Genomic DNA, 22,078 nt, shown 5'->3' with positions numbered 1-22,078 from the left:
TATCAACATTTGGTTGAAAAGAGTACCAGATTGTTGTAACTGTTGAGTGTGTGTGTGTGTGGGGGGTGTATTTGATCATTAATGAGTGAAGACAGCTGCTCATACATGAAAGAAAATTAGAACTGCATTAGAACACAGAAGCTCAGAAACACTCATGTGGAGCAGCATTGTTACACCAATTGTTTAATATTTAGAATGACAAAAATATAAGGAGTTAATAAGCAATTTTGAAGCTTGAATATAATAGCAAATTGCTTTAGTGCCATGAACAAAGTCAAGGCTGTAACTTAAACACAACTGAAATGAGGTTATTGGAATAGAGAAACAGCTCTATTAATGAAATCAGGAGTAAATTTCTTTACTGCAATAATCATGTGCAGTCACTCTATAGTACAAGAGTAAACGACCCTCAGCACATTCTCTCCTTGTCATTAGTCACAGTAAACCGCAATCATGGGAGATGGTGAAATGGAGTGTTTCGGCCCGGCGGCCATTTACCTCCGGAAGCCAGAAAGAGAGAGAATCGAGGCTCAGAACACCCCCTTTGATGCCAAAACGGCGTTCTTCGTGACAGAGCCAAAAGAGATGTATCTGAAGGGTACTCTTGTTAGCAGAGAGGGTGGCAAAGCTACCGTCAAAACTCTGTGTGGAAAAGTACGTACAATTAGAAAATGTATCAATCTTCTGCAAAACAATTTTAGAGAATGCTATGGACTTTAAAACTAGATGTGACATGAATCAAACATTGTCATATTTAGTAAATGCCTCACCCTTGCTGAAACTTTTTTAGACACTCACAGTAAAAGAAGATGAAATCTTCCCCATGAATCCTCCCAAGTTTGACAAAATTGAGGACATGGCCATGATGACCCACCTCAATGAGCCTACTGTGCTGTATAACCTCAAAGAGCGTTACGCAGCATGGATGATCTACGTAAGTCTAAGTAAATCATGTTTTATTGCTAGGATGGGACTGCAGCATTGTAAAACTGCACTATCTATCTCTGTTTCAGACCTACTCTGGCTTGTTCTGCGTCACTGTCAATCCCTACAAGTGGCTCCCAGTGTACGACTCAGTTGTTGTGTCTGGATACAGAGGCAAGAAGAGGATTGAAGCCCCACCTCACATCTTCTCCATCTCTGACAACGCCTACCAGTTCATGCTCACTGGTAAGAGGGGATATACATTTTCAATCCAATTTGTAAAGAAAAAATAAAGAAAAAGATTATTATAGAAAATAACATTTTCTTAGAAGAATGCTTATTTTGTGCCAATCCTGAGCCTGCCTATATTTTGCTTGACAATTTTACAAAATATTTTGCTTCAAATTTAAATGAAATAAAGAAAATCTTTTCAGCATTTTCACTTAAAACAACACTATGAACTTGTTTCAGACAGGGAGAATCAGTCTATCCTGATTACGTAAGTAGATTATTAAAATTAATAGGTTTTTGTATAAGAAGTGCACTCTCAAAAACTGCCTTGCAAGGATTTTTGCAGAAAGCAGCACTCTGATACACGTAAACATGAAGGCTACTTAATCGATTGAGAGACACCTGGTTGTTTGAGAGCGTGGCTTGTGTGTCAGTGCATGAGCATTATTCTTATAGGCATGTGCTGGAAATAAAAACGGATAGCTAAAGTGACAGAAAGGTGTGAGGAAGAAGCTACTTACTGACATTGCTGCATGTGTACGAGGTTAAGAAAACACAGTTCAATTCTGGCATGTATGTGCGAATGCTGGGTTCACGTCTTAAGCATTTCTCTGGTAGTGATGGTGAAATGAAGCTTTGTGAAGCACTGAGGCTTCCCCTCAACTGTATTGAAAAATGGCTCATTATGCTAAGCTTATCAACACATTGAACACTCATTTCAGAATCGAAACAATCAGAATTTGTGTTCTGCATTTAACCCATCCAAGTGTTCAGCACAAATTCCGAGTATGGCTACTCATCACGTCACTTTCACGACATCTTGTGGTTAAAGGTGGAAAAAGGTACCTTTGCGTCCCAGCCATTTTTGGACCATTTCACATAAATCAATTTGTGCTACAAAAACCATAAAAAAGTAATAAATTAAACATTTCCTTATACTTACACAAAGTATGAATAAATGAGTCTGAATAAATTTTTGGAAAAATAAGCATGGCTCATGTAGGCATGTGTGATCAAAATAAATGAAGATTATTGTGGAATGGTCAGCTGAAGTGCTTGTGAAGTGGGGATTAATGCAATCTGAACATGCACAAAACTACAAATTTATTCATATGATTTATTCATTAACAAAGAAGTGAATGACACATGAAACCTGCGCAATGGGTTGTGTGTGAAAACAAAGCTTCAGAAGTCACAGATTATGTGGTTATGACAAAACAAATCAAGCTCTGGTACAGTCCTTCACTGTGAGATTGAAACAAGCTTCGAAGCCTCAGTGCCGAACATCACATTACTACTTTCTGGTGTGCATGTAACTGTACTGTCTGATGATTATGGTTTTTAAAGAACACTTAAATAAAGGCTAATTTATAAAAGAAGTACTTTCTAATATTCTGAAATGTGTTCACATACACTCAGTGGAGAATCCGGTGCAGGAAAGACTGTCAACACCAAACGTGTGATCCAGTACTTTGCGACAATCGCTGTGGCTGGACCAAAGAAGGCAGAACCTGTCCCTGGCAAAATGCAGGTAACTAAAATAAACAAACAAATATCATCCAAAGTATGTGACAGAATTATTCTACATGATGAAATTACTTAATTGCTCACCAGGGGTCACTAGAGGATCAAATCATTGCAGCCAACCCTCTGCTGGAGGCTTATGGTAATGCCAAGACTATAAGGAATGACAACTCCTCTCGTTTTGTAAGTTGCTGAGCTCAGATTAATTGCATTATAGAAATTCAGTTAACATTCCAAATCTGGAAAATTCTAAACTGTTCTGAATGACTTCAATCTCTGTAGGGTAAATTCATCAGGATTCACTTTGGGACCACTGGAAAACTGGCCTCAGCTGATATTGAAACTTGTAAGTCAACACCTAAAGAGAATAAATAGCCTACGAGATGGGAGGATAAACATTTTTTTTTTTTTAGTACTTTCTCTCCCAATTATATTGTTGGGTAATTATACCGTATATAAATTGCAGGCATAAGGGAGCCACTACTAATATGCAGGGCATTGAAACCGCTTTCGAATGCGCGCTCTCATTTTACTTTCACTTTCGAGATTCGGTATCACATGGACTCTACACTACGGAGAGGCAGTACTTACCACACATTTTACAAGATTAGATATTTGTCAGTGGTGCTCAATGTCTGCAAATCATTCGCCATTGTCCTATCAGTCATCTCTCCTTACTCTGTGTATGTGGTAAGTGAACTTCCATGTACTGTAATGTAACAACCAGCGGCTAACCATGTCACTTTAGTGGCTCCGTAGAACACGTTATTTTTCTTCCCGTGCCTTTCTGCATACGCCTAACCCTGCCCCCCCGATGTCATCGTCCATCATGATGTTTCACTGTAGACATCATCCAATACCAATTTGGTAGACACTGTCCAACCCTAGAGGATAACATGTGGATTGATTGAAATCAATGTCTCTTTTTACAGATCTGCTGGAAAAGTCGAGAGTGACATTCCAGCTGTCGGCTGAGAGGAGTTACCACATCTTCTACCAACTCATGACTGGACACAAGCCAGAACTGCTCGGTGAGAAATCTACAGGATTGTGTGCTTCAGTTATTTCCTTGTTTGAGAGCACCGTTAACATGCTGCACATCAACTCTTTACAGAGGCCCTGCTCATCACCACCAACCCTTATGACTATCCAATGATCAGCCAGGGTGAAATCACTGTCAAGAGCATCAATGATGTGGAGGAGTTCATTGCCACAGATGTATGTGGACAACTTCATTATTAGTAGTAGTTATGTTAGTAGTTGCTATTTCCAGAATCTATGAAATATATCTGAGCAAATGAACATCAGAAAAACACCAGCATAAACTCAATTTTGAGACTAACCATGACATAAAATACCCATCTCTTTTGAAATTGATAATGTGATTTACTTTGGTCTGTGTAAAAACAGACTGCCATTGATATTCTGGGCTTCACTGCTGATGAGAAAGTCAGCATCTACAAGCTGACAGGTGCTGTGATGCATCATGGGAACACGAAGTTCAAACAGAAGCAGAGAGAGGAGCAGGCTGAACCTGACGGCACTGAGGGTAGGGTGTATTATTAACACAAATCAGCATGCAAACATTGACTTAAGTGAAAGTAATGCATAAAACTGTTCTTCCTCAGTGGCTGATAAAATCGCCTACCTCATGGGCCTCAACTCTGCTGACATGCTGAAAGCTCTGTGCTACCCGAGAGTGAAGGTCGGGAATGAGATGGTGACCAAAGGCCAGACAGTACCACAGGTGATTACTTACCTTCTCAATAGATGAATGATGTTAGAAATAGAGGTCGACCGTTTGATTGGCCGGCTGATTAATCGGGCCGTTTTTTGCATTTTTTAAATTAATCGGCATTGGCCGAATGTGCTGCAATTTATAGGCAGGAACATCTGTGGGCAGCTAAGCGTTGTTGCAGAACACCGTACCAGAGAATCTCTCTCAGACGGAGCAGCTCACACTCTGCAGCAGCGCTTTGTTCACACACAGCTTCAGCAAATGATGGCAGGGCAAAACAGCCTGTTTCAAGGCTGTTTGTAACAAGTCATTTGCATGTGAAAGTAGAAACGTGCAGTTCAGACAAAATTTCTGGGCAGGTTAAAATGTGCACGTTAACTTTCCTTATTAAATGTGTGTGGGTCCGACAATAGCCTCCACGATGTCATTGCTCATGAGCTGCAGGCTGTGTAATATGAGTGAAGTCCTAGTTTTATCATTACTTAGAATATGATTTTTTACTTACAGCAGTGTCCAGTGCTTCCCATACACCGATTTATTTGTCACAATATCAAAACTGACCGCCACAAATAGATTTTCCAAAAGGCTTATACGTCATAAAATAAACTGAGCACTGCACGTTTCAAAATTAAAATGCAGCGCGGCTGTTTTTAAATGAATGTATCTTTGAAAAGAACCAATGTCATTTTCATTTCGTCTTTCCTGTAATGTCTGATAAAATAGCGTTTGTGAGCGCAGCGCTTATTTGATTACAGTCATTACCAGGGAAACCATTATATTTCCAGCTCCAACAGTGCCTCCAGCTGACAGAGAATGAATTTGCATTTGCAAGTCTGTGGGAAACACTGGTGTCTGTCAGCAAATGTAAACAAAAAGCATGCTTCAGAACTGTTTTGAGAAGGTGCTTAGGTTTTGAGCCACGTATCATTACTATGAATTAGGCTACTATTACTATCGTGTAACCCGCAATAAACATTTACTACACTGTTTCTCAGGTGAACAACTCAGTCTCTGCTCTCTGCAAGTCTGTCTATGAGAAAATGTTCTTGTGGATGGTCGTCCGTATCAATGAGATGTTGGACACCAAGCAGCCTAGACAGTTCTTCATTGGTGTGCTGGACATCGCTGGATTTGAGATCTTTGATGTGAGCATCAGTCTTTACAGTCTCTGTAAGAATCAAGACATAAAAGATAACAGTCAGCAGTATGAACTTGCCTCCGTTGAATTATCAGTACAACAGCTTGGAGCAGCTTTGCATCAACTTCACAAATGAGAAACTGCAACAGTTCTTCAACCACCACATGTTTGTTCTGGAGCAAGAGGAGTACAAGAAAGAAGGCATTGAATGGGAGTTCATTGACTTTGGTATGGACTTGGCTGCCTGCATTGAGCTCATTGAGAAGGTAAGCAGCCATTCAGTGAATTAAAATGGCTATTCACATTGTACCTGTACTTCAGTGTGAACATTTCTTCAACAGCCAATGGGCATCTTCTCCATCCTTGAAGAGGAGTGCATGTTCCCCAAGGCTACAGACATAAGCTTCAAAAACAAACTGTATGATCAGCATCTGGGCAAATGTGCAGCTTTCCAGAAGCCCAAGCCTGTCAAAGGTAAGGCAGAGGCCCACTTCTCTCTGGTGCACTACGCCGGCACTGTGGACTACAACATTACTGGCTGGTTGGACAAGAACAAGGATCCACTGAACGACTCTGTTGTGCAACTTTACCAAAAGTCATCACTCAAACTGCTTTCCTTCTTGTATGCCGCGCATGCAGGCTCTGAAGGTACGAACATTTGCACTTTCCGAATTCCTTCATCTTTTAACTCTGTGCAAGACAAAATTCACATAGTGATTTATTGAAAAGATTAACGAAAAGTTTACAAAAACTATTTTTACATATAACAGCAGAGGGTGGCGGAGGAAAGAAAGGCAAAAAGAAGGGTGGTTCCTTCCAGACTGTGTCTGCACTTTTTAGGGTAAATCGATTCTCTCTTTTAATGCAGGATGTGAACCTCCTCTCTATGAAAAACTAATGACAAACATTTCCACAGGAGAACTTAGGTAAACTGATGACTAACCTGAGGAGCACTCACCCTCACTTTGTGCGCTGCTTGATTCCTAATGAGTCCAAGACTCCAGGTAAACTTGATCCCCAAAGACTCAAATGCATCACAGTTTTGAAAATACTTCTGAAACATTAAGAACATTTGCATTTCAGGTCTGATGGAGAACTTCCTGGTTATCCACCAGCTCAGGTGTAATGGTGTGCTGGAGGGTATCAGAATCTGCAGGAAAGGTTTCCCCAGCAGAATTCTCTATGGTGACTTCAAGCAGAGGTAAAGACACTACACCTTTTTCAACCATTTAATTAGAGATAATACCACCTAATCTTAACCACATTTAAAAATTGTTAATCCTAACTCTAATCTAACCCTAACTCAACAAAATATACCCGTTATTGTCTAAATGTCCTGTAGGTACAAAGTATTAAATGCTAGTGTCATCCCTGAGGGACAGTTCATTGACAACAAAAAGGCTTCAGAGAAACTCTTGGGCTCTATTGATGTTGACCACACCCAATACAAGTTTGGACACACCAAGGTGAGCTACATTAAGCTCAACTCTACATGGAATGGCTTCCATAACGTACCACTAAACATCATTATATATTTGTAAATCATTATATTTGCACAGGTGTTCTTTAAAGCTGGTCTGTTGGGAACTCTTGAGGAGATGAGAGATGAGAAACTAGCAGAGCTGGTTACCATGACTCAGGCTCTTTGCCGAGGCTTCCTCATGAGGACAGAGTTTGTGAAGATGATGGAGAGGAGGTGGGTGAAATTTGCATTATTTGATATACTAGAAAATATATGAAGTTGAAGATTTTGGTCAAACAAAATCCATAAACTCTCTTCCACAGAGAGTCGATTTTTGCAATTCAATACAACATTCGCTCATTCATGAATGTCAAACATTGGCCATGGATGAAGCTCTACTTCAAGATCAAGCCTCTTCTGAAGAGTGCGGAGACTGAGAAAGAAATGGCAGCCATGAAGGAGAACTATGAAAAAATGAAGGAGGATCTGACAAAGGCATTAGCTAAAAAGAAGGAGCTTGAGGAGAAAATGGTGTCACTTATTCAAGAGAAAAATGACCTTCAGCTGCAAGTAACATCTGTGAGTATTTCAGCTCTTTCTGATCCTAATATGGATCCTACAGCTATGAACATAAGTCATTAACTATATCCATTAGGCTTAGGAAGATTCCCTGATTCGCATAAAAGGTTAACAATGCATCGGTTTAAAAAGTGTGCATCAGCTACAAGTTGGCATTTATACCATGATGCATCGTTTCTAACATATTTGCAACAGTAAAAACCGATTTATTAATATATAATTACTAGTGGATGCGCCATACTTTTATTATTTAGAAAGTGACCAATAATGTGAGATCAATATTATATATGTAGATTGATTTCTCTCTAAACAGTTTCTCAAGCACGTTCTCTCATCACCGCTGCTGCGTGAATGACGCATCACAACACAGGCCCGGTTCTACAGGGGTGCTACAAAACGAAATCAAAAGCACCTTCCAACATTTTTACACCCCTAGGGCTGGGCTTCGGGCCAATTTTCACATCATAGTTCAGACATGGACCGGGCTCGGTCCTGTTTTAGGCTTCTCCTTATTTTTATGTTTCAGAATCAGACACATCTGACATGAGAACAGAAAAAACATTTAAATAGTAAGACTTAAATGGATAATAATAATAATAATAATAATAATAATAATAATAATAATAATAATAATAATAATAATAATAATAAGTATGAATCTGGAACAGTAGATTTATGTACAGATTTGTGCATTATTTACTCTATATACAGCTGTATAAATAAACATATGTATGTGTATTTACATAATACTTGAGAAAGAGGCAATAATTAAAGATGGAGAATGAATTACAGAATGAATTACAGAACACAGGTAATGATCCATGTTTTAGACATCCATCAATTAGTGATGAAAAATTCAATTATTTGAATCATTTACTAATAAACTAGTTTTCTGTGTCAGTGTCGCAACGATGAAGATGACAATCCTGACTCGCCGTCTCCTCATTAGATGCGCTTTTAGAGAGAAGTGCATCTTTACGGATTATGATTATAATGAAAATTTTTGTTTTCGATTTGATTTATTTCATTAAGTAGTAATTTAAAGCTTTCTCTATATATATATATATATATATATATATATATATATATATATATATATATATATGGCATGTATTTGCTGACTTTCGGTTCATTTTTAACATTGTTATATGCTTGAACTGTTTTAGTATATCTATAGGTTTTATTTCAGGCAAGTTGTGATGATTTGAGAAGGCTAAATTGATCAAACATAGGCTATGATCAGCTCACTGTCTGCCGCTGGCTGCTTGGTCGTTAGTTTAAAAAAGAAAAAAACGTATATTTAACGAACAAAAAATGCTCCAAATATTTATCTAAATTAACTTAAAAAAAACAAAAACGAAATATAATCACTTTGCCATAACATACAAAACTTAACTATTTTAATAGCTGAAACAGTAGTATAAGCCGTTTTGGAAGAAGGGGTAAAAAAAAGACTGGCTCGGGCCGGTAATTCTGATAAGCTGTCGGACACCGGCCGGGCTAGGGCCTGAGCATCTCGGCCAGGGCCAGGGCAGGGCCTAAATTTGAGGCCCGTGCAGGGCTCTAGTATTAATGTCATTTTATTGCAGGATTTGGCAAATTATCCACTCTGGTTTGCGCTCTCGAGATCGATTTCTATTTCAGCGTGTTTTTACAGCATTAAGCAATACAGCCAATCTACAATCTAGAGTTTTTGTTCAGGTATTGTGTTCAGCACGAATCATCTCATTATAACAAAGTGTTGATGCATTGTGCAGTGTAGAGAACTTTATTGATAATAACATATCTTTGTGAGATCGCGATGAACTAAGATGAGTGACAGCTTTTTAGTGATTATAAACGGAGCTTTGCGCCATAGCAACGGAGGCCACAAATTTTTATATATATATATATATATATATATATATATATATATATATATATATATATATATATATATATATATATATATATATATATATATATATATATATATATTTATTAGACATACAGTTACAGCACCCTCACTAATTTAAGAAACACCCTCAGTGATTTGATTCTAGTGCCAGGCCTGTCACAACACCACGGAGACCTGAGGAAAAGCGGGGATTAAAGTCCAAAACCAGACTTGAAATATCCTAACATATCAATCGGGGCTAAAGCGGTTCCATAAACGACAAATTAAGCTCACACAATCTCACTAATTTGTGCACGCTTATTCTTAAGCAGCCCTTAATGTCAATCATGGATCAAATCGATCCACCATGGCAAACAGCGAATATACACTGAACAAAATTATAAACGCAACACTTTCGTCTTTGCCCCCATTTTTCATGAGCTGATCTAAGACCTTTTCTATGTGCACAAAAGGCCTATTTCTCTCAAATATTGTTCACAAATCTGTCTAGATCCGTGTTAGTGAGCACTTCTCCTTTGCCGAGATACTCCATCCACCTCACAGGTGTGGCATATCAAGATGCTGATTAGACAGCATGATTATTGCACATGTGTGCCTTAGGCTGGCCACAATAAAAGGCCACTCTAAAATGTGTAGTTTTTTTTCACACAGCACAATGCCACAGATGTCGCAGATGTCGGCGTGTGCAATTGGCATGCTGACTGCAGGAATGTCCACTAGAGCTGTTGCCCGTGAATTGAATGTTCATTTCTCTACCATAAGCAGTCTCCAAAGGCGTTTCAGAGAATTTGGCAGTACATCCAACCGGCCTCACAACCGCAGACCACGTGTAACCACACCAGCCCAGGACCTCCACATCCAGCATCTTCACCTCCAAGATCGTCTGAGACCAGCCACCCGGACAGCTGCTGCAACAATCGGTTTGCATAACCAGTGAATTTCTGCACAAACTGTCAGAAACAGTCTCAGGGAAGCTCATCTGCATGCTCGTCGTCCTCATCGGGGTCTCGACCTGACTGCAGTTCGTCATCGTAACCGACTTGAGTGGGCAAATGCTCACATTCGATGGCGTCTGGCACTTTGGAGAAGTGTTCTCTTCACGGATGAATCCCGGTTTTCACTGTACAGGGCAGATGGCAGACAGCGTGTATGGCGTCTTGTGGGTGAGCGGTTTGCTGATGTCAACGTTGTGGATCAAGTGGCCCATGGTTGCGGTGGGGTTATGGTATGGGCAGGCGTATGTTATGAACAACGAACACAGGTGCATTTTATTGATAGCATTTTGAATGCACAGAGATACCGTGACGAGATCCTGAGGCCCATTGTTGTGCAATTCATCCACGAACATCACCTCATGATGCAGCATGATAATGCATGGCCCCATGTTGCAAGGATCTGTACACAATTCATGGAAGCTGAAAACATCCCAGTTCTTGCATGGCCAGCATACTCACTGGACATGTCACCCATTGAGCACGTTTGGGATGCTCTGGATCAGCGTGTAAGACAGCGTGTTCCAGTTCCTGTCAATATCCAGCAACTTCACACAGCCATTGAAGAGGAGTGAACCAACATTCCACAGGCCACAATCAACGACCTGATCAACTCTATGCGAAGGAGATGTGTTGCACTGCGTGAGGCAAATGGTGGTCACACCAGGTACTGACTGGTTTTCTGACCCCCCCCCCAGACCCCCCCAATACAGTAAAACTGCACATTTTAGAGTGGCCTTTTATTGTGGCAAGCCTAAGGCACACCTATGCAATAATCATGCTGTCTAATCAGCATCTTGATATGCCACATCTGTGAGGTGGATGAAGTATCTCGGCAAAGGAGAATTGCTCACTAACACAGATTTAGACAGATTTGTGAACAATATTTGAGAGAAATAGGTCTTGTGTACATAGAAAAAGTCTTAGATCTTTGAGTTCAGCTCATGAAAAATGAGGGCCAAAACAAAAGTGTTGCGTTTATGATTTTGTTCAGTGTATCTGTGTTGTTTAATGCATTTGAGACGTTGTGTTTTCCCCAGTGCATAACTGACATGTCACAGGTATATTCTTCATCTGTAAATGTTAGAAAGTCATGCAAACATATCCATTTTGCTATCAGCATTGCAGCAACGAGCTAAACACTAAACATACAGAGCACAAACGAATGGTAGGAGCGCAATAGTTCCAAGTAAAATATACATTTTGCTAAAATATTTATTGTTGGACATTAAATGTGTCTTTTGTGGAATTTTAAACCTACATATAAGTGTATTTTTATGACAGCAGTAACTGTAAAGGGGCTATTGTAATAGGTAAAAGCTAGTACAGTACTAATTACTAAGCTCAAATGAGTTAATGTGTGTTTCTTACAGCAGTTAAAATAGTTATTTTCTTTGTTTATTTTAATTTTTAATTCAGTGATTTTATTTTAATGCTTTAAAGAGCAATTCTAGATTGTAATGTTCTGCTATCTGTTCTGCAAACTATAAAAGGTACAGCTGTCATAAAACCAGAGAGAAAGGCTGCATGTAAAAGACTAGAAACTGTAAAAAAAAGTAAATAAATAAAAAAAAAAATTATGATAGTATGTGAGACAGTGGTAATATCATTGTGTTCCTATTGACCAATGTTAGAGGAGCTCAGCTTAGCCTGCTTTAGACCAGGTTAGTTTCCCAGCATAAGTTGCCACAGTGACTAAGCTTGATCTAGGCCTATGTTAAATTTGCTTTATGGAACCGAATCATTTGACAATGAGTCAGACTGACTGAAATAGGCCTGGCTTATTTGGTAAACTTGTTTTATGAAACAAGCCTCGAGGCATTAAAAGTGATCATATTTTCTCCATTGCATCGTATTGCATTGAATCAAATCGAAATCGGATCGCACTGCATCATAACATGGGTGAATCATATCGCATCGCTAGCTGCTTCATATGTATCTTTAATGTATCGTATCGTTGGCCATGCATCGAGATACCTATCGTATAGTCATGAGATGCACATCCCTAATATCCATGTCAATGAACAGGAATCTGAAAACCTCTCTGATGCTGAGGAGAGATGTGAAGGTCTAATCAAAAGCAAGATCCAGCTTGAGGCAAAACTCAAAGAGACAAACGAGAGACTTGAGGATGAAGAAGAAATCAATGCTGAACTGACTGCCAAGAAGAGGAAACTGGAGGATGAATGCTCTGAGCTGAAGAAAGACATCGATGACCTGGAGCTCACCTTGGCCAAAGTGGAGAAGGAGAAACATGCAACTGAAAATAAAGTCAGTGTTTTTTGACATCGTTACACAGCTGATTGTGATTCAGTCTCTTGAGAATGAAACCAATAATCAATGTTTCTATTTAGGTGAAAAACCTGACTGAGGAGATGGCCTCTCAGGATGAGAGCATTGCCAAGCTAACCAAAGAGAAGAAAGCCCTCCAAGAGGCACACCAGCAGACTCTTGATGACCTTCAGGCAGAAGAAGACAAAGTCAACACTCTGACTAAAGCTAAGACAAAGCTTGAGCAGCAAGTCGACGATGTAAGATGTTCGGCATGAGAATAAGACCATCAATCAATGGGAATCAATGAGAAATTAATATTGTTGCTATATACCAGATTTTAATGCTCTGGTTCCTGTAAAAACAGCTTGAGGGCTCACTGGAGCAAGAGAAGAAGCTTCGTATGGACCTTGAGAGAGCCAAGAGGAAGCTTGAGGGTGATCTGAAACTGGCCCAGGAGTCCATAATGGACCTGGAGAATGAAAAACAACAATCAGATGAGAAGATCAAAAAGTGAGTGGATGTCAATCTTTCACCGATTACACATTTGACAAAAAGCATTTTGCATATTTTACAAAACACTACTTTCAAAACAGGAAGGACTTTGAGATAAGTCAGCTTCTCAGCAAGATTGAGGATGAACAGTCTTTGGGAGCACAGCTTCAGAAGAAGATCAAAGAACTTCAGGTAATGCTAACCATAATCTTATCTATGAACTTCAGGTAATGTTCACCATAATCTTATCTATGTGAAACTGAAGTTGCTGAGCAAATACACAATACAAATATCACTAAAAGTTTTTTTTTTCCTCAATTAGGCCCGTATAGAGGAACTAGAAGAGGAAATTGAGGCAGAACGAGCTGCTCGTGCTAAAGTGGAGAAGCAGAGAGCTGATCTCTCCAGGGAACTTGAGGAGATCAGCGAGAGGCTTGAGGAAGCTGGTGGTGCCACTGCTGCCCAGATTGAGATGAACAAGAAGCGTGAAGCTGAATTCCAGAAGTTGCGTCGTGATCTGGAAGAGTCTACCTTGCAGCATGAAGCTACAGCTGCAGCTCTCAGAAAGAAGCAAGCAGACACTGTGGCTGAACTCGGAGAACAGATCGACAACCTCCAGCGGGTCAAGCAGAAGCTGGAGAAGGAGAAGAGTGAATACAAGATGGAAATTGATGACTTGACAAGCAACATGGAGGCTGTGGCTAAAGCAAAGGTACAATCTTGAAAAAACAAAACCTTTAAGAAGTGTCACAAAACTTCTTTAACTGCTTGAAATATGCCCAGAAATTTGAAATAATATCCAGAAGCATCTAAAATGAGATCAAAAAAGCTGATATTTCTTAACTGATGTAGGCAAACCTTGAAAAGATGTGCCGTACATTAGAAGACCAAGGAAGTGAGCTAAAAACGAAGAATGATGAGCTTGTACGCCAACTTAATGACATAAATGCCCAGAAGGCAAGGCTCCAAACTGAAAATGGTATGTAAATACTGAATGTATCTTATACACAATGGCACAGAACTGTGCGAAAAAAGTGATTTGGAAACCCAGTACTGAAATCATACAACTCTTTCGTGACTCTTTCATAAATCATACGTTGTCTCATACTAGGTGAATTTGGCCGTCAATTGGAGGAGAAAGAAGCTCTTGTTTCTCAACTGACAAGAGCCAAACAGGCTTACACTCAGCAGGTTGAGGAACTCAAAAGACATATTGAGGAAGAAGTTAAGGTGTGTATCTACCAAAAGGATTACCTTATCAAGTACTATATATATATATATAACTAAGATTATAGCTGTGTGCAACAGAATTGGATACATTTTCACTTTAATGTTTTTCTTACTTTAAGGCCAAGAATGCTCTGGCCCATGCGGTTCAGTCTGCCCGCCATGACTGTGATTTGCTCAGAGAGCAGTATGAGGAGGAGCAGGAGGCCAAAGCTGAACTCCAGCGTGGAATGTCTAAGGCCAACAGTGAGGTGGCTCAGTGGAGAACCAAATATGAGACTGATGCCATCCAACGCACTGAAGAGCTTGAGGAATCCAAGTAAATACTGCAAAGAACAATGTCTTCGGCACCCTAAATTTAATATCTCAAATATTAAGATTTCATAATTTCATACCAATTTCTATAGAAAAAAGCTTGCCCAGCGTCTGCAGGATGCTGAAGAATCTATTGAAGCGGTGAACTCCAAGTGTGCCTCTCTGGAAAAGACCAAACAGAGACTGCAGGGTGAAGTAGAGGACCTCATGATTGATGTGGAGAGGTCAAATGCATTGGCTGCCAACCTTGACAAGAAGCAGAGAAACTTTGACAAGGTGAGAAGGCTGTGGATTATCTTTAAATCTATACCTTGATCCATGGACTTGGCTAATTAACAATGAATACCATTTTCTTCAGGTCCTAGCAGAGTGGAAACAAAAGTATGAGGAAGGCCAGGCTGAACTAGAAGGTGCTCTGAAAGAAGCTCGTTCTCTCAGCACTGAGCTTTTCAAAATGAAGAACTCCTATGAAGAAGCTCTTGACCAGCTTGAGACCCTCAAGAGGGAGAACAAGAATCTGCAACGTAAATGGCACTTCTTTTGTTTAAAAAGCATTTTAAAAAGATTCATTAAAATAAAGTTTTACAATTCCACTTTTTAAAACCCTTTAGAGGAGATTTCTGACCTCACTGAACAGCTTGGAGAGACTGGAAAGAGCATTCATGAGTTAGAGAAAGCCAAGAAGACAGTGGAGTCTGAGAAATCAGAGATCCAGGCTGCACTTGAAGAAGCTGAAGTACTGTTACTTAAAATTGTCAAATCAATTAATTTCTTAACAGGGAATTGCATTATTTTCCTGTGAGCTTGATACGATTCTTATTATAACTACTATACATCAGGGCACCCTGGAGCATGAAGAGTCCAAGATTCTTCGTGTGCAGCTGGAACTGAACCAAGTGAAGAGTGAGATTGACAGGAAGCTTGCTGAGAAGGACGAGGAGATGGAACAGATCAAGAGGAACAGCCAAAGAGTGATCGATTCCATGCAGAGCACACTGGACTCTGAGGTCAGGAGCAGAAATGATGCCCTGAGAGTCAAAAAGAAGATGGAGGGAGATCTGAATGAGATGGAGATCCAGCTGAGTCATGCCAACCGCCAGGCTGCTGAGGCCCAGAAACAGCTCAGGAACGTCCAAGGCCAACTCAAGGTATCTTTCTATGGAATGAGGAATTGCAACATATTAAATGTTTGATAACATGCATATGATACATGAATTAAACGAATCATGACATGCAACTAACAAAGAAAGAACATTTCCACAGGATGCCCAACTGCACCTTGATGAAGCTCTCAGAGGACAGGAGGACATGAAGGAGCAGGTGGCCATGGTGGAGCGCAGGAATAACCTGATGCAAGCAGAGATTGAGGAGCTGAGAGCTGCACTGGAGCAAACCGAGAGAGGCCGCAAAGTGGCGGAGCAGGAGCTGGTGGATGCCAGCGAGCGTGTGGGACTGCTGCACTCACAAGTACAGAAAAACTACTGTATACTTGCAGCAAATTCAGGTTACATGATAACCAAGTTTTAGTTCAAGGTACACTAAACTACCTGCTTAAATCCCACAGAATACAAGTCTTATTAACACCAAGAAGAAGCTGGAGGCTGATCTGGTCCAGGTTCAAGGTGAGGTGGACGATGCAGTCCAGGAGGCCAGAAATGCAGAAGAGAAGGCCAAGAAGGCCATCACTGATGTGAGCGCCTATATTCTGTTTCTCCATTCTAAATTAAACAGTAATTTGACTTTGTTTAGCTGCATGTGGTAACAAAGGAAACATTCATGGAAGGCATTTCTGTCTATATTGGCTAGTTCATTTGAATTGGCTTATATTTCAGGCTGCCATGATGGCTGAGGAGCTGAAGAAGGAGCAGGACACCAGTGCTCACCTGGAGAGGATGAAGAAGAACCTGGAGCTGACTGTCAAAGACCTGCAGCACCGTCTGGATGAGGCTGAGAGTCTGGCCATGAAGGGTGGAAAGAAACAGCTCCAGAAACTGGAGTCCAGGGTAAATAACAAGCTAAATACAGTCTTAGATGAACTGGCTATATGGTAGAGATTTGAGAGGTGACAACAATGACTCTCTACTGAAGGTGCGCGAGTTGGAGGCTGAAGTTGAAGCCGAACAGAGACGTGGTGCAGACGCTGTGAAAGGTGTGCGCAAATATGAAAGGAGAGTGAAGGAGCTCACCTACCAGGTACATCTACACAGGATTTAGAAATTTACATCTCATTATAATATTCATAGTTTACTTAAGACCATCTACAATACTTTCACCCAAAGACTGAGGAAGACAAAAAGAACGTGACCCGACTGCAGGATCTGGTAGACAAGCTGCAGCTGAAAGTGAAGGCCTACAAGCGCCAGTCTGAAGAAGCTGTAAGTCTAAATGTCAAATGTCTTGAGTGTGAGGTTTTGACATTTTCTATTCAATACATTCAGTGTCATGAGTGCAATGCTCTGAAAGGGTTTGGATATCTTGTGTCATCCTAACAGGAGGAGCAGGCCAACACTCACCTGTCCAGGTACAGGAAGGTGCAGCATGAGCTGGAGGAGGCTCAGGAGCGTGCTGACATCGCAGAGTCCCAGGTCAACAAGCTGAGAGCCAAGAGCCGTGAGGCTGGGAAGGTAACATATAAACTTATACTATCACGATAACAGTGTTGGGCAGTACAATAGCTAAAAAGAGCAAAGCTATTAGTTTAGTCACACCAGTCAACTCAAAACAACTTGACTGTGGAGGAGGGTCTCGCACCAGCTGACTGTTTTGGTGAAATCTAGGAATGCAACAAAACCATTTTTTTTAGAACCAATCCTATCTGATACTGAAAATTCTGAGTATCAGTCGGTACCGATACTGATTTGATACCAACAGTTTTTTTTTTTTTTTAAACATGGAATTTCTATACCTCTGTGTGTTGACCTGATCATCACACTTTTGTGTGTTAAACACAATCTGCCAAATATAGAGAACTTAATTTTAATGAGAAAATATATAATCATAATCTATGACAAAAATACTACAATAAACTATATCAGTGGATAATTCAGCAGCAAAAGTTATTCTAGAAAAATCATGAGTGCATAATTTTATAAAAACTAAATATTTAGTGAAATTGGATTGGAACGTGGAAATTGGAAGGTGGAACAAATAAGTTAATAAGTGGTAAAATGTTACACATTGCTCTTTGAATTATTATAAAATACATTAATGTAAAACAAGTAAATATATTTATATAGAAATATGTACTATAAAATTAAAAGACATTTCTTTTAAATTAATTTTTCCAGTAATGGAGGCAGCAATATATGATAGATAGGAGTAGAGCCCTACTTATACTATACTTATACTATAGAGCCCTGCTTTTGACTATCACCATATCTACATTGCAAGTGACTATACCGCTAATAATAATAATAAATTAAGCTATTTAAACTGCAAGTTACACTGCATATTATGATGAAGTAAAGCTGAATTCAGTGAAATATTTTAAGCAGGTTAATCGCAACATTTTCAAGATGAAAAGCATTTTGGATGTAAGGTTTGTGCTCACCTTTCCATCCTGATGTTTTGCCTTCATCCTACTGGCAGTGTTTACTTCCAACCTTGTTTATCTGTTCAAGTTTATCTTAGGGGTTAGGGATGGATCTACACTTGGAAAATTGATGTTCAGAAGCAGGACAAAGTAGCTCTGCATAAAAGTGAAACATTAACTGATTTTCAGATAGTCTGGTGAGCCCATAATGACTCTAATATGTTCTTGTTTTCAGGGCAAAGAAGCCGAGGAGTGAGGGACAATATCCAGACAGAGTAGCAAGTCATCATATAATATGAATTGCTTGTGAAATGTCATTATCGCAGTTAGTGACAATAAAAGCAAACTTGCATACTCTGTGCTGTTGTGTTTCCGTAACTTTAAAGCATTTCCGTAAAGCTTTCCATCAAATGAGAAGTGTCTGCAAGAAAAAAATCATTCTAAAACACAGGGAAATTAAATGCTTTTGAATATTTATCCATCTTTCATACTGTACATTGTGATGTTATGATGCCTGAATTTACTCAGTGGTTCCAGCCATTTGCTTGGTATCCATCATAACTACAATAATTATGATTATATATTATTAAGCTAATATTGTCTGATTCTGATATTAGGAAGACCACTGTTCAATGAATTTACAGCACTGAAAAAAATAAATGTTCTTTTTCCAGGTTAAAAATACAATAACTCAAGCACAAATGTAAAAGTGACAAGTCAATAATCGATAACACTTTATTTTGATAGTCCACTTTAGACATTCTACCAACAGCAGGTAACTTTGCAACTACATGTCAACTAGCAGTCATTAGAGTATTAGTAGACTGTCTGTTTAATATCTTCTAACACTTTATTTTGATGGATCCACAACATACTGAGTATGAAAAACTTTGCAAGTATATGTCAACTTATTCTACTAACCCTACCCTACTGAGAGTTAGTAGACATGTAGTTACAAATTAATGAGAGCTAGTTGACATGTAGTTACAAAGTTACTTATAGTTAGTAGAATGTCTAAAGTGGACTATCAAAATAAAGTGTAACCCAATAATCATTAAACATCACATAAGAAACAATAAAATAATAATCAAACTTACCTTTCTAGTCATCTTGTTAGTTGTAGGCTGTCCATGTTGATGTTGGTGATGAGTTTAATTTCTATTTTACATTTAACTAACTAGATAGATACTACTTATTAAACTGCCTAGCAAAGCCTTAGCAACCACCTCATATAGCCTTGGCACACCCTGGAAACCACCCAGATAACCTGTTACCTCAGAAATTAAAATGATAATCTGTTGTTTTATGGGACTTTTAACCTGGTTCAAGCTGGAAAGCTCACTGGTAAGCGGGGATAAACATTTTCAATCCAATTTGCAAACCAATCAAAAAATTTGATTGGCTTGGAAGCATGCTTATTTTGTGCTAAACCTGAGCCTGCCTATATTTTGCTTGATACGTTTACAGTTCAAATTTTAAAAAACGAAAAGCATCTGTTCAGCAGTTTCACTTAAAATAACAAACTTGTTTCAGACAGGGAGATTCAGTCTACCCTGATTACATAAGTAGACTGTGATAACTAAAAGATTTTTGAATAAGTTTAATGAGTGAATATCATTACATGCACTTAAGAAAACTGCTTATTCAAGATTTTTGCAGAAAATGCACTCTGAAATGTAAAAGTGAAGGCTGTTTAATCGATTAACACCTGGCTTTTCTACGGTGGCTGAGAGAGCTCAACATGCTGCAAATAGAAAAAACACCCGCAAATTAAGACAACAACTTGGTCAATTTGACAGCACGCGCTACAAATGCTCACAACACAACCAAACAAAGAAATGCGCTGAAGGCGTTTTCTTGATTTGCTGGTGCTTTTTCTATTTGCATGTGTTTTCTGAAGTTGCAGCGCTCTCTCGGCCACTGTACTTTTCTGCTGGAAAGCGTGGCTTACGTGGACATATGAATACTTAAGTGTTATTCTAATTGGCATGTGCTACAAAAAATTAGAACCAAAGTAGCAGAAAGGTGTGGGGGATAAAGCTGCTTACTGGTGGTGTTGCATGTATATGAGGTTAAGACCACACCATTAAAACAATGCATGTAGATGCGAATGCTGGTTTCACATCTTCAGCAGCTTCCTGGTGTGCATTTAAATAAAGTGCCTAACAATTATGTTTTTTTACAGAATCACATACATAAAAGCTAATTTATCAAAAGAAGTCATTTCTAATATACTGAAAAAAGTTGTTTTCCATCTTTAAAGTGGTCATATAATGCTACATGCACTTTTACAAGTTGTTTGAACTGAAAAGTGAGTTGGCAGTGTGTGTACATAACCACCCTATAATGATAAACATCCATCCAGTGGTTTTTTTTTTTTTAAATCTACTAAAATCTTTTCCCCTTTCTCAAATCGAGCCGTCTATCTGTGTGACGTCACACGGGCGAAGGCCGCTCCCAAAATAGTTTGATTGACAGTAGCGTTTTAGCACAGACTGCACTGGTGTCTTACCTCAGACCCGCCCTGAGTGAGCTGTCATCAGTTGTTTCACCGCCGGAGCAGATGTAGACAAGAATGACTCCTGAGCGATTGAGGTGTTTTGTTGTTGGATGTAATAATGAACATAGCAGTTGTCATTTACTCCCGTCATCTGAGCTGAACAGGATTAGGTTTGGTTCTGAAGGGAATGAATTGTTACATATGAAAAATTATTTAAAATCATGTCGCTGAAATTCATGTGGCTGACTCGCAGGAGTGAAGGAGCTTGGTGCACGTGCAGCCTCCACTCCACTCCATGTTGCCAGATCTAGATTTTATATGCGTCGCTGGACGTGTTTTAATACTTAAATGTAACAGCGTTAATGAATGAATGAATGAATGAATGAATGAAGCATTTATATAGCGCTTTTATTGTGTATTGCTATACACCCAAAGCGCTTTACAATTATGTGGGGGGGTTTCACCTCAACCACCACCAGTTTGCAGCATCCACTTGGATGATGCGACGGCAGCCACAGGACAACGGCGCCAGTACGCTCACCACACACCAGCTACAGGTGGAGAGGAGAGAGACATAGAGCTAATCAAGTGGATGGGGATTATTAGGAGGCCATGATTGACAAGGGCCAGTGGAGGGAATTTGGCCAGGACACCGGGGTTACACCCCTACTCTTTACGATGAGTGTCATGGGATTTTTAATGACCACAGAGAGTCAGGACCTCGGTTTAACGTCTCATCCGAAAGACAGTTAATTAATAAAGTAATTAGATCATTAATAAAGTGGGAAGATGAAGGTTGAAGTTAGAGATTCTGTATCCTATTTGCAAAATACAAGATTTAAACTTATTTTGGCACATTTGTCAGGAGATTGGTTGTGTTTGTTTTTTTGTAGCAATATCTGGCAACATTGCTTCGCCAGCACTGACAGGCAGCAATAAAAAAAAAGGAGCGCGCAGATAGTTTATTGCTGAGGAGACCACATTCGTTAGACTAACACAATGATCACCATGATCAAAGCAGTACTAGCCATTATTATTGCACAAATCTTAACAACCGCAGACCTCATTAATGTAGTGCTGTTCCAGCAAACATGTGATTGTGTCTGCCGAATATTTTTTCTTTTATTCGGATGAATCCGTTATTTGTTTTGAAGCCATTATCTGTGCCTTTCCGAATAAGATATTCGGCTTCGGGCACATCCCTAGTTAGAGAGTTGGACTCGTAATACAAAGGTTGCGAGTTCGAGTCTCAG

At 39.5% G+C, this 22,078-nt stretch overlaps 1 protein-coding gene across 1 annotated transcript; it reads left to right on the top strand.

The window, feature by feature from the left end:
• LOC131530107 (myosin heavy chain, fast skeletal muscle-like) lies at positions 1-18,680 on the top strand. The gene is made up of 39 exons (XM_058760227.1): positions 1-654; positions 791-934; positions 1,014-1,170; positions 1,396-1,423; positions 2,575-2,686; positions 2,770-2,862; positions 2,962-3,025; positions 3,612-3,710; positions 3,794-3,897; positions 4,090-4,228; positions 4,308-4,426; positions 5,413-5,562; positions 5,651-5,821; positions 5,897-6,203; positions 6,326-6,396; positions 6,472-6,559; positions 6,639-6,756; positions 6,898-7,021; positions 7,115-7,251; positions 7,341-7,596; positions 12,514-12,756; positions 12,840-13,016; positions 13,124-13,269; positions 13,353-13,443; positions 13,574-13,963; positions 14,104-14,230; positions 14,363-14,481; positions 14,601-14,797; positions 14,886-15,069; positions 15,152-15,317; positions 15,405-15,529; positions 15,633-15,941; positions 16,057-16,260; positions 16,358-16,483; positions 16,626-16,796; positions 16,882-16,986; positions 17,073-17,168; positions 17,286-17,417; positions 18,561-18,680. Exons 1-39 carry the CDS (start codon positions 454-456, stop codon positions 18,579-18,581), a joined length of 5,811 nt encoding a protein of 1,936 aa, XP_058616210.1. The 5' UTR covers positions 1-453; the 3' UTR covers positions 18,582-18,680.
• Positions 18,681-22,078: the final 3,398 nt, after the last annotated feature.

The sequence above is a fragment of the Onychostoma macrolepis genome, chromosome 22 (genome assembly GCF_012432095.1).
Source record: "Onychostoma macrolepis isolate SWU-2019 chromosome 22, ASM1243209v1, whole genome shotgun sequence".
Classification (NCBI taxonomy): Eukaryota; Metazoa; Chordata; class Actinopteri; order Cypriniformes; family Cyprinidae; genus Onychostoma; species Onychostoma macrolepis.
Note: the sequence above shows the minus strand (reverse complement) of the source record. Positions and strands in the feature narration are given on the sequence as shown.